The following is an 18,616-nucleotide window of genomic DNA, read 5'->3' as shown; positions in this document are numbered from 1 at the left end:
GTTAACCGAAACGAAGGCCTCGACCCGGGGCCAAGCCGGGGTTTATGAACCGTGGGGAGCAGAGCGGCAGGCAGTACGTGAGCGCCGTGAGCTGGGCTGGGCAGGCGGCCTGCGGTCACCTCTGCACGGTGACATCTTCTCTGCCCTGGAAGGCGCCAGCCTCTCCCTCAGGCTCTGGCTCTGCCGCCCGCCCGGCTCACAGGGCAAGACGACACGGACCCGTGGACCGTTCACCTTGCTCCAAAGACTACACATCTGCTCGGCTGCTGGACCGATTTCCTTGGTGTAAAGCCAGCTGAAGGGATAAGGAAAAGTTGTAGCCGTCTCTGCACGCACGGGGTCGTGGAAACAGGGCAGGGTGCGGGTAACTGCGCTTTTTTTTTTTTTTTTGAGATGGTCACGCTATGCAGTTCAGGCTGGCCTTGAGCTCACTTTGTAGCCCAGGCTGGCCTTGAACTCACAACAATCCTCCTGCCTCAGCCTCCCAAGTGCTGGGATTACAGGCGTGCGCCACCACGCCCGGCTCACTGCGCCTCTTCCCAGAGAGCCATCCGGGGTCTCCACCCGTGTCTGGCCAGGGAGCTCACTCTGTGAGGGGCCCGGAGGCCGGGCAAGGTCCACGCCATGTGCCCCTGGCTTCTGGCCGTGTGACCCGGGCCTGCCCCAGGGCTGCCTCAGTTTGCCGCCTGTGGAGTGGAGGGCATGGGCCCGTGTTGCCCAGTTGCAGGAAGATGGAGTCTCAAGCACCTCTCTAGTCCATGCTCCAGAAAATCTTCCCAGTAGCCCGGCTACTCAGGAGGCTGAGGCAGGAGGATTGGAAGTTCCAGCCCAGACTGGGCAACTTTGTCTCAAAATTTATTTATTTATTTATTTATTTTTTGTTTTTGTTTTTCTCTGGTACCTGGAATCGAACTCACGACCTTGTACTTGCCAGGCAGGCACTGTGCCGCTGAGCTAAATCCCCAGCCCCTTGTCTCAAAATTTAAAAAGGGCTGGGGACAGAGTTCCGTGTCAGGGCCCTGGCTTCAGTCCCAGTACCGGAAAACGGGGTCACCTCTGCCCTAGTGTGGCCGTGGGACAGTGCTGTGGTGGGAGGCAGCTGGGCCACTGCAGTGGCCGCTGAGGTCACCCCTGGCCTCCTGCCCGAGGCTTGCTCACCCTTCCTGCTGGCCCCCGCACAGCCAATGAGCTCATCGGCTAGAGACGGCCCATTCCAGGTGCGGTGGAGCGGAAACCTCCGTGCGACCCTGCGCCACAGGACCCATGGGCCTGGCTGCCCGGTGCTCTTGGGAATTCCAGGAATAAAGTTAAACAATGACCGTTTCTCCTCTTAAAGGGACAGGTGCCCATCCGAGCCAGCAGCCGTACTGTGAGCACAGCTGGTGGACTACTATACAGCAATGAAGAAGAAGGAAGTAGCTGGGCACTGTGGTACACACCTGTGATCCCAGCTTTGGGGGAGGCCGAGGCAGGAGGATCTGGCGTTTGAGCCCAGCCTGGGCAACTTAGTGGCTTAGTGAGACTCTGTTACAAAATGAAAAATAATAAAGACTGGGGACACAGCTCAGTGTGAAACAGAAGAATAAAAAAGAAAAAAGAAAAAAGAAAAAAAAAGGCCTCACGGTGTGTGACCTCACCGATAGGAAACGTCCAGCCCAGGGAACCCAGACACAGGAAGCAGATTACTGGCTGCCGGGGCTGGGGCAGGGGACAGCAGGGGCTTGCGGACAGGGTCCTCTGGGGCGCAGTGTCCTGGAACAGACGGAGGTGCTGGCCGGGAGCCCTCACGGGTGGGGGTGCCACGGAATTCGGGTGCCGGTGGCAACCACTACCCTGGCTTGCCCCATGCAGCCCCTGGGGACGGTGAGGAAGAGGCTCTCAGTGGCCTCCTGGGACCAAAGCGGAGACAGGATGACATCGGAGAAAAGCCCAGGCCTCTATGTACCCCAAAGCCCTACAGCCCTGCCTGGGCCTGGGCCCCTTTATCCTAGAAAGGCTGCGTGTGACATGGCCTCCTGAGCAGTGCACTTATTGAGCACCTACTGCATGTCCCTACTGCATGTCAGGTGTGGTGTCCCGGGGTCCCCTGACGTAAGGGACAGAGCTGGGCTGACCAGGGTGGAGGTGGCCTGCAGTGGGCGCTGGGGCAGGGACCCCTGATGAGGAATGAGGGTCCTTTGGGGACCCCTTCTCTGTCTTTTGTTTGTCGACTTCATGCTATTTCGGTTTGCAGGGCCCTGGGGACGAACCCGGGGCGCTCACCACTGAGCCCCCCCACCCCACCCCCCCGCAGCCCTCTAAAAATTAGCATCTGGAGACAGGGTTCCGGCTAAGCTGCCCAGGCTGGCCTGGAACTTGGCGATCCTCCTGCTTCGGCCTCTGGGGGAGCCGAGATCGCAGTTGTGTCCCCGCTTTCTGCAGGACAGGGAAGTGCAGAGAGCCCCCGCCACTCCGCCGCCCGCCGGGGAGGACCCAGCCGGCTTGAGCAGGCGCGCCAAGCTGTCGCTGTCCCGGCTCCATGCTCTGAGGTTCCCGCAGAGGCCCCCAGGGGGCGCCCTTCCCAGCGCCGTGCGCAGCCCTTACAGCTGGGCGGAGGGGTGTGTGTGTGTCTCCGGACCCGCGTCTCGAAAAGGCTACCCGGGAGGCTGAGGCAGGAGGGTCGCGGGTTCGAGGCCTCATTCCTGGCATCCCAGAAAGCAAACTAAGCGATTGATGTTGCCACCCTCTCTGTCCTTGGGGGTGACGAGAGGACCCTGTCCACTGCTCATACCCCGGCCCTCGGTCTGTGCACAGGGAGGGTGAGACACACTCACCCTTGCCCGGATCACACAGCGAGAGGGGCCCTCACGGGGATTTGAACCGGGGTCCATGCCGACCCCAGGAGAGCAGATGTTGCTGCTGCAGGTGGGACACCGCTCTGTGAAATCCAAGTACTTCCTACCCTTTCCCTATGACACCTCTGGGCTTGAGGAGGCACAGGCAGGCACTGCTAGTGCGGGGAGGTGAGCTCAGGGCCAGAGAGAGGGATGGGGAGTGACAGCCCCTGCTCGGCCTGCAAGTGCAATGTCAGAGGTGTCTGAAGGAGTTTGGGAATAGGTTTTTGATTTTTTTTTTTTTTTCGTCTTTTTGAGACAGGGTCTCACTATGCAGTTCAGGCTGGCCTTGAGCTCACTTTGTAGCCCAGGCTGGTCTGGAACTCACAACAATCCTCCTGCCTCGGCCTCCCAAGTGCTGGGATTATAGGCATGCACCACCACGCCTGGCTTGAGTAGGGTTTTGAAGCATGAGGAGGAGTTCCTCCAGAGGAGGATGGTCACTGCAATGCCCAGTGGTCTATTAAACATCTACTATGTGCTCCATCCTGGCCTTTATCCCTCTTCTGAACTTCTCTGCAAGGAAGCCTTGCCCCTCTTTTCCTGGGCAAGACACAGCTGGCCCAGACTTGCCCCTTCCTGTTCTTGCTCGCCGTTTTTTCCCCCTCGCTTTCTGTGCTTTTTCAGCTTCTCGGTCTTTGGTCCTGACCAGAGCGGAGAGGCGAGTCCTGGGGAGGCGGGCACCTGTCCAGCCCCATCCTGTCTTCGGGGACAAAGTCATGCTCCCAGGGGACGCTGGCCTGGGTGGCCTCTGATGTCGCCCCCCTCCCCCCCCGTCCCCCCCCCCCGGTTGCACCCCGGGTCCCGCCTCCGGCCCGGAGTCACCGGGTTCGGGGGGCGGGGCGGGCGAAGTCCGGGACCATAAAGCCGCAGCCGGCCAGCGGCGGCCACAGCCATGCGGGGACTGCCACTCACGCTGCTGCTCCTCGCGGCGCTGGCGCGGCCGCCGCCGGGGGGCGCCCTGGCCCCGGCCGAGAAGCTTCATTCAGACCCAGACCCGGACCCGGACCCGGACCCGGACCCGGACCCGGACCCGGACCCGGCCGTCTACACATCCCGGGAGCTGAGGAGACGCTTCGAGGACCTGCTGGCCCGGCTGCGCGCGAACCGGAGCACCGAAGCCTTGAACGCCGAGCCCAGCCCCGCGCCCGCGGTCCACACGCTCACCCCGGAACGTGAGTGCCATCTCGGGTCCCCGTGCATTTCCCCGGGGCTCCTCCTCTCACCCGCCCCGAGACTCAGTTTCCCTCCTGGGCAGAGGACGGGAACACCCTCCTGGGCCTCCCGAAGCCGCCCGATCCCTTTGTGTGCAAAGACCCGGCCCGGACCCGGGGCTGCTGCAACCCGTCCCGTGCCGCCCACGCTGGGCCAGAGGCGCCAGGCTCCGCCCGAGGGTGCACGGGCCTGGGAACTCGGGGACCCCAGCCCGCAGCTGGCCAGGGCCGGGGCGGCGAGCTGAAGAGGGCGCAGCGGGCAGGCCGCGGAGCGGTTTCCCAGTCTGACGCAATCGAGCATCAAGACCTGAGCCGCGCGCCACAGGTACCCTGGGGGCGGTGCCCCTGCGCGGCGCGGACCTGGAACTCTGCATCTCTTTAAAATTTTGAGTCTGCAGAGTTGAGGCCCCTGGGGGCTGCTGCGCCCCAGCCCCGCCCCCACCCACTGCGCGCATGCTGCCCGGGTTCCTCGGGAGGCTGAGGCAGGAGGGTCGCTCCAGCCCAGGAGTTCCAGGCCAGCCCGGGCGTCATAGCGCGAACCTGTCTCAAACAAAACACCCCCACCCCCTTTTTTTTTTTTTTTAATTGCCAGAGGAAGCTGAGCCGGGGTCTGAGTCCCACACCCTAAATACTGGGCACACATCTAACCCTTCACGTACTTATTAAGCACCCACTGGGGGTAGGCGCAGGGTGACCAGGCAGAGGTCACGCTGGTTTGCAGCAGGGCCACGAAGGCCTCACCGTGAGGTTACTCGGTGCGTGGCCCCTGTGACGGCTGGGCACAGGATGCAGCGACCACGTGGGGACCCAGGAGGGCGCTCTGGGCGGACAGCGGCGGGCGTGCAAAGGCTCAGGGGTGGCAACGGCACAGGGCCACGGTGACAGCGTCCCCCTCTCTCCCACAGTGCAGCCCGGACCCGACGGCAGCCTGCACCTGCGCATCCCCAGGGCGTCGCTGCCTCCGGGCGTCCCCGGGGCCTACCGCGTGCAGCGCGCCCTGCTCCGCGTGTCCCCGGCGGCGCCCGATCCCTGGGACGTGACGCGGCCTTTGCAACGCCAGCTGCGCCTGCGAGGACCCCGGGCGCCCACGCTGCTCCTGCGCCTGTCGCCGCCGTCGGACCTGTGGCGGGCGCCGCTCTCCGCGCCGCCGCGGCTGGAGCTGCACCTGCGCGCCCGAGCAGCCAGGGGGCGCCGCAGCGCGCGCATGCGCACTAAGGACGACTGCCCACTGGGGTCCGGGCACTGCTGCCGCCTGCACACTGTCCGCGCGTCGCTACAAGATTTGGGATGGACCGACTGGGTGCTGTCGCCGCGCGAGCTGCACGTGGGCATGTGCGTGGGCGAGTGCCCCAGCCTGTACCGCTCCGCCAACACGCACGCGCAGGTCAAAGCGCGTCTGCACGGCCTGAGGCCGGACTCGGTGCCCGCGCCGTGCTGCGTGCCCTCCAGCTACGACCTGGTGGTCCTCATGCACAAGACAGAGAGCGGCATCGCGCTGCACACTTACGACGACCTCGTCGCCAAAGGCTGCCACTGCGCATGAGCAGAGCGGCCACTGCCGCCCACGCCACGCTCTTGTGGGCGTGGTCTCCGGTGTCTCTGCCGGCCGAGGGGCGTGGCCGAGGCATCGGCTCCGCCCATCACCCCTCCTCCCTCCTTGATAAGTATTTATAAGGTCGTATTTATTAATTTATTGGGGTTACCTGCCTGGGGCCTGCACAGCTGACTCCGTGGAATATGTATTTATTTAAGACTAGTAATAAAAATGACGTGCAAAGGGGTCCTCTGAAGTCCAGCGTTGAGCTGGGTCTCTCCAGACTCCTGTCGGAGGTTTGGGGGCCGGCCACAAGCTGGGTCCGGTTGCACCCCGGGTCACCACTCCAAACGCCAGCGGCTCCAGCCTTTCACATGCAAAGCGCAGGGAAAGTGATAATGGCTGGCGAGGGGGGTCGGACATCACCCGGCCCCGGAGGAGGCCGCAGCCTCCCCTGATGTACTCAGGGGCCCTCAGGTTTGCGGTCGCCAGACAAGCAGGACACCGCTGTGAGCCTGGACACACAGGGCAGAAATCCTAGGAGGGCAAGCGGCTGTGCCAAGGGTCATGCGGGCTGCTGGCTCCTTCCAGAAGGGCACAGGGGGCCTAAGGGGGCCTGAGGTGATGTGTGAGCTGGGTCCAGCAGGACGGAGAGGGTGGGACAGCCGAGGGACAGGTGTGACAGGCAGGGGTGGCAGCACATGCAAAGGTCCTGGGGCAGGTGTGGTGCCCAGGGTCAGTGCTGTTAAAGCTGCAGCCTGAGGAGGTCTCTGAGTAAAACTCAATGCCAAAGTCGGTCCGAACCCACCAGAGCCTCGACGTGTCCGCCCCTGCTGTCCCCAAGGGGTGTTTGCCAGACCTGTGCTGCCAGTGTGGCCTTTCACACTGCCCCCCTCTTTCAGCACACCATTTCCTCTCCATGTCCCATCCACCTAAGCATCCCTCAAAGCCTGCTGCAGGTTGCCCTCCTACACAGCAGCCTTCGGTCGTCTCCCCCGGGGGCCTTTGCCCCATCTCCCCTGCAGCCCAGGCACGACGTCCCAGGCGCGGGGCTCTCTGCAGCCAGCTCTGTCTCCCAGAGTGGGGCGTGGCGGAGCCGGGCCAGGACCAAATGACAGAATCCAGCTGAGGCTGGGCCTTGAACAGAGTCTTGAAATACTGGGAGCCTGCGGGGCCCCCTGTGATCCCAGCTGCCTTCGAGGCCGAGGCAGGGGCTGCGGTTCTGAGCCCAGCCTGGGCAGCCTGGGAGACCCTGTCTCGGAGCAAAACGAAAGGGCCGGCCGTAGCTCAGTGGGGGGTGGGTGGGAGGGGTCTTGCCCAGTGCGCTGAGGCCCTGGGTTCCATGGCCAAGGAGGGACGGAGGAAAGGCAACGCGGGGCTCTGGGCGGGGCCGCCCCTGCCTGAGGAGAAACCCCGGTGGCTGCTCGGAGGCAGCGTCACACCTGGTCCTGAAGGAGGCGAAGCCTCTCGCAGGTTACAAGACCTCAAGTAATCTCAGGGGCCAATCCGGGCACCCGGCTCCTGGGCGGTGACGGAGGCCCCAGGGCTGGAACCCACACCTCCGACTCCCGGGCGCAGCTCCGCCTCGGGTTTAAACGCTTGAGAGGACCGGGGCAGGGGCGGCGTTCTGGGAGACACGCAAGCACCCGGCAAAGGCGGGAGGCCTGCGGCACAGGGCTGGGACGCGCAGTCTGCCCCAGCCTCGTCCATCCCGAGCATTTATTGAGCGCCACTTGATGCCAGGGGAGGGGATGCGGGGGCGCGTGCGGCCCTGCCGGGCCTTGTGCCGCATCCCCGTGGCTCTGTCTTGCGCTCAGATGGAGAAACTGAAGCAAAGGAGGCAGAAGGGCCCGAGTCACCCAGCAGGGCCTGGCGGGCTCAGTGCTGGGAGAGTTCATACTCATCTTCCTGTGCGGGGGCCTGCAGGTTGCCGTAAACGGGCTGTGCATCCAGGCTGGGGCCCCTGTAGTTCATATAGAAGTCGCCGTCCTCAGAAGGGTGAGCCCTGTGGGTGACAGGTCAGCAATGGGTGGCTGGTGGGACTTAGGGGGCTTGCAGAAGGCTCTGGGTGAGGGTGCCGGGCGTGGTGGCGCACGCCTGTAATCCCAGCACTCGGGAGGCTGAGGCAGGAGGATCGTTGTGAGTTTGAGGCCAGCCTGGGCTACATAGTGAGTTCAAGGCCAGCTGGGACAACACAAGGGGACCCTGTCTCAAAAAAAAAAAAAAAAGAGAGGCGGGAAACTGAGCTGGCTGGGTTTCCCCTGGGGAAGTGGGGCGAGTGCAGGAGGGGCTGCTGAGTCAGCGTGGGAACCTCCGGGCATGGGCGGGGGCAACTGTGCTTCCTTAAAACCAGAACAGTTGCCCATGTTTGTGTTCAAATCAAGATTGCAGTTTCTAGCTGGGCATGGTGGTGCACACCTGCCTCAGGAGGCTGAGGCAGGACTAACACCGCAAGTTCAAGGTCAGCTTGGGCTCCATAGTGAGTTCAAGGCCAGGCTAGACTAGAGTGAGACCCTGTCTCGAAAAAAAGAAAAAAGAAAGAAGAAAAACAAAACAGAACAAAGAAAAGATTGCATTTTCCTCTTGAATCATCGGAAGCCCTAGCCTCCAATGCAGGCCCCAGTGGCAGAAACCAAGTCTGCTCCTCTCTCTGGGAAATCGGTTTACTGTCTCTCTGTGGGCCAGCGTTGGCACCAGCACTTTGCCTCTACTGAGTAAGCACTGGGCCCTGAGCCGCATCCTCAACCCTTTTTCAAATGATTTATTCTGAGGCAGGGTCTCACTACGCCACTAAGTAACCCAGGGCGGGCTCAAACTTGCCATCCTCCTGCCTCAGCCTCCAGAGTGCTGGGACGACAGGCATGCGCAGCCACCAGGCCTGGCTGCCTTTCACATTTTAGTATGAATTGCTCAGCACACATACGTGGTCACAGGTTAAGGGGGCTGGGAGCCACAGTTTTTCTTCTCCCTCACTGCGTGACCTTGGGCAGATCATTCCTCTGCTTCTTTTCTGTGAATGTGAAATGCAGGAAGGAAAGGACGTTTTTGATTCTAACCCGGTATTTTGGGGCCAGGCACATGAGGAGGCTGGACCGGAAGTGCCAGTGACAGAGTGACAGAGGCCAACATCAGGCCACAGCTGCCGGGGTGAGGCGGGGCGCGGGGTGGGGAGAACCGGGGCTCTCAGCTTCCTACCCCAAACCACTTCCGCTTTCGGCCTCATTTGCATCTACTTTGCATGCGGCTGCTTCTCCGCCGCAGCCCTGGCCGCGCCGCGGTCCCCCAGCGCCCGCACCTGCGCAGTCTCTGCCCCAGAAGCGGCGCAGCCGTCACCCTCCTTCCCGCGTCTCGCCCCAGCGCTCAGCCTGGAGGAAGCCACCCCCGGGAGCCAGGCTGGGGTGCAGCGGGCCCAGTGACCTCTTAGCATCCGGTGTGTGTCACAGGGATCTGGGGGCCGGCCCCCTGGAGGCTTCTGAGACAGCCCTGGGTCACACAGGCCTGACCACCAAGGCCACTGCAGCCCCGGACCTGGAGCCCCGTCCTCCTCCCTCTGGTCGCAGACCCAGGAACTAGGTTTGCAGGTCACAAGGCGAGGCCTGTCCCCACATCCTGCGGGGCCAGGGGACCGTGAGTGCCGGCACCTCATGGAGGCTGAGGCCCAGAGACTGCAGTTACTTGCCCAAAATCACACAGCCTGACTGAGGGGGAGATGGGAGTGTTTGTTTTGTTCTTTGAGACAGGGTCTCACTTTGTAGTCCAGGCTGGCCTTGAGCTCGATTTGTAGCCCAGGCTGGCCTCCAACTCACAACCCAGGCTGCTCTTAAACTCCCTGTGTAGCTCAGGCTGGCCTTGAACTCACAGCAGTCCTCCCGCCTCAGCCTCCCCAATGCTGGAATGACAGGTGTGTGCCACCATATTCGACTTTTTTGCGTGTTGTTTCTGTTTTGTTTTTGAGCTAAGGTCTTGCTAAGTTACCCGGGCTGGCCTTGAACTCCAAGGCTTGACAGCTCCTCCCGCCTCAGCCTCTCAAGCAGCTGGGACTCCAGGTGCACACCACCGAGCCTGGCTGGCGTAGCAGGGATTTAAGCACTGCAGGGCAATGTCTGCCATCTCTGCATCACTCACCCATGACCCGGCCATTCGTGCCCATCCTGCGGCTGTCCCACGAACACATTCTCGTAGTCGGGCGCAGCGGCGCGGGGCGGCCCGGCCGCGGGGGCTTTGAGGCCCGAGCTGCGGCTGCTATACCGCGGCTGGGTGCCCGAGGCAGGCCTGGCCCCACCCTGAGGTTCCCAGGCCTTCCCTGGGCCCTGGGTGCCGGCTGCCCGGTGCCCACAGCGTCTCCAGGCGAGCACAGCACCTGCCACGGCGAGCGCGAGGAGGAGGACGCCGCCGGCCGCCCCTCCTCCAACAGCGGCCGGGGCCAGGCCGGGGGCGCAGCTGACCGCCAGGAAGTCGGAGAGGTTCCGCCAGGCGCCCGCGGCCCGGTGCAGGCAGCGCAGGGGCTCCTGGCCGGAGCAGTTCTCGTGCCAGGCCTGGTGCCAGGGACCCAGTGCACAGGTACAGTCGGCCCTGAGGTCCAGGTCGCAGCGTGTGGCCAGCGCCGCGTCCACGCTGTCCAGCGGATTGTCCAGCACGCTGAGGACCCGCAGCTGCGGCAGGGACGCCAGGAAGGGCGGCGGCAGCTCCCTCAGGCCGGTGCCCGACAGGTCGAGGAGCCGCAGGCGCCTGGCCCGCAGCGGCTGGTCCGGGGGCAGGCGCAGCGCGCGGCCGCTGAAGTTCAGGCAGCTGGCGTTGAACTCGCGGCTCCAGTCCACGTCTCCGGGGAAGACGGCGCAGGACGGCTCCTGGCCGCGAAGCGTCCGCAGCAGCAGGAGCAGAGCCCAGGCCAGCTCGGTCCCCATGCGGGCGGCCTAGGCAGAGACAGCGATGCCGAGCCGGCTGCAGCCCTGCGGCCGCCGCCCCCCAGCCGTGTTTATTATTATCACTTCTCTTTTAATAGCTCGGGCCAAGCCCGGCGCAGAGGTGCACGCCCGTCACCCGAGCGCCCGGGAGCCTGAGGGAGGAGGGCCGCCCAGGGCTGGAGGCCAGCCGGGGCTGCACGGCGAGACCCTGCCTCCAAAGCAGCTCAAGAGCTCAGGCTCTTCTGCGAGGGTGGCAGCCCCGGGCTTGGCGCCTGGCCGGCCGGCCCTGTCTCCAGCCTCAGCATGGGGGGAGGGGGTGCCCAGGGGAGCCTCGGCTCTGCGACCCCAGCCCCAGGGCTGAGCCTTGGCCGTGCCTTCCCGCTCCCCGTCCATCCGGGCCTCTGCCCCGGCGGCCCCGAGGCCGTGGCAGCAGGGCTTGAGCGGTGGCTAACCTGGACGTCCGGCCAGAGACGGCAGGCAGCGGCTTCAAGGCCCCGAGGCTCTGTGCTCACTCGCTGGGCCCTGGGGAAGAGGAACTGGTGACGGCAGAGGGGAAGAAAGGAGGCACAGAGATCCGCCCTCATCTCCGGGGAGGAGGCGGGGTGGCCTGGGGTTCCACTTCCCTCTTGTAGAAACTCAGAGACTGAGGTCCTTCATTGCTCCTCAACTGACTATCACTATAGCTCAGTGGACCGGGACTCTGAGCTCATTTAGTCACTCAACAAACATTAATGCTGAACTCTGGAAGAGGCCTGAGCCCCGGCCAGATCCTCAAGGAGCACCCAGAATGGGGAGGGGATATAACTGGACACAGGCACCTCACCAGTCTATGCAGTCAGGACAGCCAGAGGGAGAGAAAGAACACTGGAAGATTTCCTGGAGGAGGAGGAAGGGAAGGGGGCATAAAGAGTAGGGCTTCAACACATGAGTAGGAGTTTGCCAACTCCTAGCTGGAGCAGCAGAGTTTAGGAGAGGAGTGGCTGGGTGGTGAGGTAAGAGGAGGAGCGGTCTGGGGAGGTGGTGGGTACAGGCTCCCCGGGCAGGCTAAGGAATCAGCTCCATCCCAGAGCCGATGGGAGGCCAGGTGGGCTTGGGGGACGAGGGGTGTGGGGTCCCCCAGACCAGGTTCACACCCAGCCCAGGCCCTACCTGGGGTTTCACCGCTCAGCGCCTTAGCCTCCCCCAGACCAAAGCTAAGACTCCTCCTGACCGACTTGGGGGGTGTCTTCCCTTCTGTTTCTACCTCGAACCTTCAGTCCCTAAGTACAGAGGGAGGACTGCGGCCTTGGGGGGACTCACCTCCTGGCTCGGGGTCCAGGGGTGCACACTTCTCTGCCACTGGGGTGCTGCTCGCCTGCGTGCCTGGCATCTGAGCACTGGGAGGCTGAGGCAGGAGGGTCGCAGGTTCCAGCCCAGCCTGGATGGCCTAGGGAGAGCCGAGAGCCATCTCAGAGTAGAGGGTGGGAGGGGCCGGGTGGGCTCAGCCCAGGGAGGAGAGAGGAGGCCCTGTGGCTGCGGAGCTGGGACTGGCCAGGGTGGGTCCAGGACGGGGGCTGGGGGTGGCAGATGCGGGGGGCCTGGCAGCAGGTGGTGCCACACTCCCTGAGCTCACTGGGATGCAGGGAGCTGGGGGACGGCTCCCCGTCACCCCTTCTGCCTTCCCATTTCTGTGTGTGTCTGAGTGCGTGTGCCACTGGGGACTGAACCGGGGCCTTCGCGCTAAGCTCTGCCATCAGCCCTTCTCACCTCTGACAATCCTGAGACGGGTCTCTCTATCCTGCCCAGGTTGGCCAGGCGTGGTGGTGCACACCTGTCATTCCAGCACTCGGGAGGCTGAGGCAGGAGGATCATTGCGAGTTCGAGACCAGCCTGGGCTACAAAGTGAGCTCAAGGCCAGCCTGAACGGCATAGCCAGCAAGACCCTGTCTCAAAAAGAAAAAAATAAATAAATAAATAAGTAAAATAAAAAATAAAAAAAAAAGAAAAAGAGAAAAACCATCTTGTAACCTGAGCAACTACTTTGAATATGCAATATCCTAACCCTGTTACTCTCCTACTACCTTGTTTGGAAAGTTTATCCCATTGTTTTTATTGTTTATTTTTCTTTTCTTTAAAATAAGAAAAGACAAAAACAAACAAAAATCTTGCCTAATGTGGGCCTGAATTTGCCATCCTCCTGCCTCAGCCTCCGTGACCGCGGGATGAGAAGAGTGCCATCCCGCTTGTGCCTGGCCACAGCCTGGTCCCAGGGCTGAGCCCCGAGAGCCGCAGACGTGGCCAGGCCAGGAGGCAGAGGTCCCCAGAGACTCTGTGACACAGCAGAGACAGACGAGGACCCTCTGGGGTGCCCAAGGCCCACACCCCTGAGCCCTGGCCTTGGGTCAGGCTTAGTTGGAGTAAGGTGGGGCTGACCAGCATTCACTCAACAAACTGTGCTCATCCCTGGTTCTCCGCTGCTGTGTGAGCCCAGCCAGTGCCCGCCCCTCTCTGGGCCTGACCTCCACCTGTGTGGAAGGGATGGGGACAGCTCACAGGGCCGTGACACAGAGCCCCAGGCAGCAGCGTGCCCGTGCTGGGGATGCCAGCAATGATCAGGAGCAGGATATTGAGTGGGGGGCAGAAGGTGCTAGGCGTCAAACCCAGGCCTCGCTGCTGAGCCACACCCCCAACCAAAGTGTGAAGGTTCATGACTTGGGGAGACGGCGCTTCTAATTTTTTGTTTGTTTGCTTTTTGAGACAGGTTCTCAGTTTGTAGCCCAGGCTTCCCTAGAACAACTCACAGAGATCCTCCTGCCTCAGCTTCCTGAGAGCGTGCGCCACCCCTGCATTTAGATTGGCGACAGTAAAACGTTACGAGCTACTGAGTGCCCTGGGAGGGACAGGGGCAGGCTGTGGCTCAGGGCAGCCACGGGTGGCTGAGCAGGCAGGGTCACAGCTGAGGTGGGACCTGACCTTTCTTGGGCCACAGGGCTCCCCGGGGAGCAGCCCGACCACAATGGGAGGTCAGCTGGTCCCACTTGGGGCAGCACAGGGCTTAGGTGGGGCGCTGGCTCCCACAGGCACACTTCCTCTGCCCCAAAGGCCTCCTGGATGACCTTGAATTCTTGGGGACACCAAAGGAAGACAGATGTGTCACAGCTGGTGATCGCCCGTCAACCCAGTGTCCAGCTGAGCTCACCCCAAGCTCCATCCCCGGCCCTTTTCTACTTTTCATTCTGAGACGGAGTCTTGCTAAATTGCTAAATTGCCCAGGCTGGGGTTGAACTTTCGAGCCTCCTGTCTCAGCCTCCCAGGGTGCAGGGATTAAAGACGCACACACAGCTGGTTGAAGTGTTTTAAATAATTGTAACCGCGCAGCCAGGGACGGGTTACTTAGTTGGAACGAAGCCACATCGTCTCCGCAATCGCCCCGGAGGCAGGAGCACCGTCACTTTACACGTGGGTAAACAGAGGCCCGGTGTGTTTGAAGAACCAGCCCGAGCCCACAGCGGGTGGGGCTGGGCACGAGGGAACGGCGCCGGGAGCAGTGACTCAGGCGTCCCCCGGGAAGGCTGCAGAGTCCGCTGGGCACTAACGCAGCTTCCTGTCCCGCAGCCCTGGACTCCAGGTCACTTCAAAGATGCCGGCAGTGGGGCCAAAGAGCGCCGTAGTCATCCGCGGTGTCCAGCGGGGTGAAAGGATGTAGCTTTATATGCTAGGTTTTACTTTTGGTTAAGAATGTGAGGCTGGGGTCCCGGGGGTTTAGCTCAGGGGCACAGAGTCTCCCTGGTAAGTGCAAGGCCCTGAGATCCATTTCCGGTACAAAAAAAAAAAAAAAAAAAAGGATGTGAGGCCAGGCGTGGTGCACGCCTGTAACCCCAGCATTTGGGAGGCTGAGATAGGAGGGTCACCATGAGTTCGAGGCCATCCTGGGCTATGTAATGAGTTCAAGGCCAGCCTGGACTGCATAGGGAGACCCTTTCTCAAAAAGACAAAAAAAAAATGTGTTTCATGCAGGGCGTGGTGGCGCACACCTGTGATCCCAGCAGTCAGGAGGCTGAGGCAGGAGGAGTGCAGTAGCATCGTAAGTTAGTGAAGGACTCAGGAGTTATGAAATAAGCGTTAGGGAGGAAAAGCTGATTGGAGCAGGCAGAGAGAATAGGGTGGGGTGGTTTATAATTTTGAAATCAGCCAGAGACGGCTTTTCTAGATTTAAAAAAAAAAAAAAAAAAAAAAATGGCTGAATCTCAATACTCAGGAGGCTGAGGCAGGACGACCAAAATTTCCAGTCCAGACCAGGCAACTTGGTGACTTAGTGAGACCCTGTCTCAAGATAAAAAATAAAAAAGGGCAAGGAGGGAGCTCAGTGCAGACTTCGAGTTCAATCTTCAGTGCTGGGGCTGGGGATTTAGCTCAGCGGCACAGCGCCTGCCTGGCAAGTGCGAGGTCGTGAGCTCGATCCCTGGTACCGAAAAAAAAAAAAAAAAAAAGATAGTAGAATGAAATAATCCATATATATGTATAGGGATAATGAATGGCATATATATATATAATATATTTTTATTTTATTTTATTTATTTATTCTTTTTGAGACAGGGTCTTGCTATGCAGTTCAGGCTGGCCTTGAGCTCACTTTGTAGCCCAGGCTGGTCTCGAACTCGCAACCATCCTCCTGCCTCAGCCTCCCGAGGGCTGGGATTACAGGCGTGCGCCACCATGCCTGGCCTTTTTTTTTTTTTCCGGTACTGGGGACTCAAACTCACAACTTCACACTTGCCAGGCAGGCGCTGAGCCGCTAAGTTACATCCCCGGCCCTTTTCTTCTCTTTTTTGAGACAGGGTCTCATTATGTAGCCTAGGCTGGCCTCTACCTCTGGGCGGTCCTTCTGCCTCAGCCGCCCCCAATACCCTGGTCCCGGGTTCTAGGGTTACAGGCGTGCGCCAGACTGAACTGGAGCTTTGTGTCTCTGCTGCCACCACGCGGCCACACGTGGAATTGCACCTCCAAGCCGCCTCTCTCGCGCCGCCCTCTCGTAGCCACGCCCCAGCCAGCCTCGAGGGACATTTATTGAGTACCTACTGTATGCCCAGACGAGCTTTAGGGAGGAGGGTCACCGAACTGAACCATACAGTCAAACCCCTACCCTCTTGGAGCGCAGGAAGTTCCTGGGGCGTAGACAAAGACGTGCGAAGTTAAGGAATGGGATTTCACATCCAGGCGGCCATGGTGCACCCGTCTCCTGGCTACTGGGGAAGCTGAGGCTTCAAGTTCTGGAATGAGGGCGTTACCCAGGAGGTCGCCCCAGCTAGCCTCTCCCGGTGAGATAACAGTGCCAGAGCTGGGGAGGGCTGGGGAGACAGGAGGGGTGCCCTCTCTTGGATGCTGCCTCCTCGGGGCTGTGAGAAGGGACCCAGGTGACTGGAGGGGACACAGGGTTCCCAGTGCCTGGTCCTGGGATGGGCTTCGCGGGCACAGGGCTGAGCGCGCGATGTGTCTTGGGGCCCAGGAGCCGCGGAAGGCGCTGGGGAGGTAGCAGTGCCTGCGGCTCAGCTGGGAGCCGTGCAGATGGACACGGCGGTTTGGGCCGAGGGTCCTGGGCCCACCTCCCCTGGGCTCTTTCTCTCCGGTGCGGTGCGGGGCCCTCACAGCCTCCAAGGCTTGGAGACGTGACCTCCAGGCCCAGAAAGCTCACCGGCGTGGCCGGCCACCCATCCAGGCTCACAGGGCCGGTGCAGATTCAGGCCTAGCTCAGCCTGGCTTGGCCCCCCGTTCAGGGACTGGGGGGGAGGGGCTCACCCAGTCCCTGCCCTCTGCGGCCACCAGCTGCGGTGCCTGCCCTGCCCGGTGTATTTTTGTTTTGTTTTGTTTTTGTTTGTTTTGTTTTGTTTTTTTTCGGTACAGGGGATAGAACTCACGACCTTGCGCTTGCCAGGCAGGCGCTTATGCCACTGAGCTATATCCCCAGCCCTGTTTTGTTTTGTTTTTGAGACAGGGTCTCGCTATGCAGTTCAGGCTGGCCTTGAGCTCACTTCGTAACTCAAGCTGGTCTTGAACTTGCAAAGATCCCCCTGCCTCAGCCTCCAGAGTGCTGGGATTACAGGCGTGTGCCACCCCGCCCGGCAGTTGGTGTTTGGGTTCTAATTCTCCAGTTGCATTTAGAAAATTACCTAAAATTACAGCTTCTGAGAGGAAACAGGGTCCCAGAGCGTGGACGGCTCCTGGCTGCAGCCACCATAGCGAGACAGGGCCAGCAGACACCATCAGTCCTGTTCCCGACCCCCAGGCCCCCTCCAGTGGGCGAGGAGGCGCAGCGCCTGGCCTCCACCCCCACCCCCCAGAGGGCAAAGCCTTCCGGCCAGCCTTGCACTGTCCGGGCACGATCTGGACGGTGGCACAGGCTGGGGCAAGGGCCAACCAACGGTGACAAAGCCAGCCCCGGTCGGTGTGCAACGCTGGAAACCAGAGGGCGAGGAGGGGACAGAGGAAGGAGAGAGCAGGGGGAGCAGGGAGGCGGCCGGGCCAGCAGGAGACTGGCAGGTCCCAGGGATGAGCGGCGGGCCACCGGGGCAGTGAAACACTCCTCGGGCTGGCCTGCCAGGACACCTGCCCACCCGGGCGCTGCCAGCCCCGGGGACACCAGGCATCTCCTCAAACCCCCGCGGGGGTGGAGAGCTGGGCTCGGGCGGGTCTGGGTGAGCTGTCCAGGCTAGGCTTGCACCTGCGGTCCTCCTGCGCAAACTCCGGAGTGCTGGGATGACTGGCAGGGATGCGCCCCCAAGCCGGGCGTGGAGGCAGGACGCCTATGCCTGGCGGGCCCTCTGGGGAGGCGACCTCCCGCGCGTGAGCAGGGTGGACAGGCCCCTCTCCGGTTTTGTTGTTTTGCGTTGCTGAAGGTGGAGTCCAGGGCCTCGCGCATTCGAGGCCAGCACTCACACGGCACAGAACTCCGCCCCATCTGTGAGGTGCTATAGCTGGTTTTCAGCGCGCAGGAATCCAGTTTCTATGACCTGATTTGGAGAAGAGAAATTCTTTCTATGACAGTTCCAGAGAGACAAGAGACAGCAGTCTCACGTTTTTGAGTCAGGGTCTGACTGAGTGGCGCAGGCTGGTCTGGGATTCTCGGCGGCCGCTGAGGGCTGGGATGACGTACCCCTTCTGAGACATTCCACCTGCTTCGCTGCCACAGTGCCGTTGCTTTGGGGCTCTGGGGGATACCAGCTCTGCCGGCCAGGCACACCTGAGCCCTCCGTGGCACCTGTGCCCTCACCTGTGCCTGCCCCAGGACCTTTGGGCGTGCTGCGACTGCACTCTCAACCTCTACTTCCAGATTCACCTCCCCCCACTGAAAAAATTTCCTCCCCATCTCCTCGGTGCAGCCGAGTTGCGCGTGCGCACAGTTCCACTCCGGGACACCACGTGAGGCCCGGGGCGCGCTCCCCGCGGATTGCTCCACGGACGCGACGCGCAGCCGGTGTTTGGGAAAATCCTTCCCGGTTGCCATGACAACCGCGCCGCCGCCGCATCACGCCGACCCTCCCCAGTCGCAGCAGCGGTGCCGCGGGCGCCTCCCTCCGCCTGCTGCGCCTCCTCCGGGGGACACCGGCCGCCCTCGCAGTCGCCTGGCCTGCCTCCCTCCGCCCACCACCTGGGCCTTGCTGAAATGGTCCCAGCGCCTCCCCCATCGGACCCGTCAGTCCCGGCCGGGTCCCCATCCCCGCACATCATAGGCGCTCAATCATTGCCGAGGGAGTGGAGACTCGCGCGGACTTAAGGAGCGGGGCCTCACACCCGCTGGACACCTGTGCGGGGGACACAGGATCCCCGAGCCACGGGAGCTGGGGAGTCGGCGGGGTGGGCCGGCGCCTGGATCCCCCGCGCAGCACGGCTTGGGCGAGCCCCGCCTCCCGCTCGTCGTGGGGAGCAGGCGCTGGAAAGGGTGGGGGAGCGCAGCCGGCAGGAGGTGCCCTCGACGCTCAGGCCCCCAAGGCCCCCAGGCAGTCACCAGCCTCAGGCCCCCGAGAGGAAGCTGGGGGAGGGGCGCGAGCCGGACAGGAAATGGGGAGGCTGCGCCCCCCAGCGGGGCCGCGAGGCGGCGGCGGCCGGCCATGCCCT

At 62.1% G+C, this 18,616-nt stretch overlaps 2 protein-coding genes across 2 annotated transcripts; one reads left to right on the top strand and one right to left on the bottom strand.

Annotated features, from left to right (window-relative positions):
• The first annotated feature begins 3,747 nt into the window (after positions 1-3,747).
• On the top strand, positions 3,748-5,877 carry Gdf15 (growth differentiation factor 15). The gene is made up of 2 exons (XM_005409571.2): positions 3,748-4,048; positions 4,993-5,877. The coding sequence occupies exons 1-2, from the start codon at positions 3,769-3,771 to the stop codon at positions 5,628-5,630; spliced, it is 918 nt and encodes a 305-aa protein (XP_005409628.1). The 5' UTR covers positions 3,748-3,768; the 3' UTR covers positions 5,631-5,877.
• A 1,387-nt stretch (positions 5,878-7,264) lies between these two features.
• Positions 7,265-11,085, bottom strand: Lrrc25 (leucine rich repeat containing 25). Its single transcript, XM_005409572.2, has 3 exons — positions 10,978-11,085; positions 9,747-10,534; positions 7,265-7,626 (listed from the first exon to the last, which is right to left on the bottom strand). Exons 2-3 carry the CDS (start codon positions 10,523-10,525, stop codon positions 7,500-7,502), a joined length of 906 nt encoding a protein of 301 aa, XP_005409629.1. The 5' UTR covers positions 10,526-10,534; positions 10,978-11,085; the 3' UTR covers positions 7,265-7,499.
• Between the last annotated feature and the right edge of the window lie 7,531 nt (positions 11,086-18,616).

This window comes from Chinchilla lanigera, unplaced genomic scaffold, assembly GCF_000276665.1.
Source record: "Chinchilla lanigera isolate Chin_1 unplaced genomic scaffold, ChiLan1.0 scaffold00123, whole genome shotgun sequence".
NCBI classification, from domain to species: Eukaryota; Metazoa; Chordata; class Mammalia; order Rodentia; family Chinchillidae; genus Chinchilla; species Chinchilla lanigera.
The sequence above is the reverse complement of the archived record's forward strand: the minus strand, read 5'-3'. Positions and strand labels throughout refer to the sequence as shown.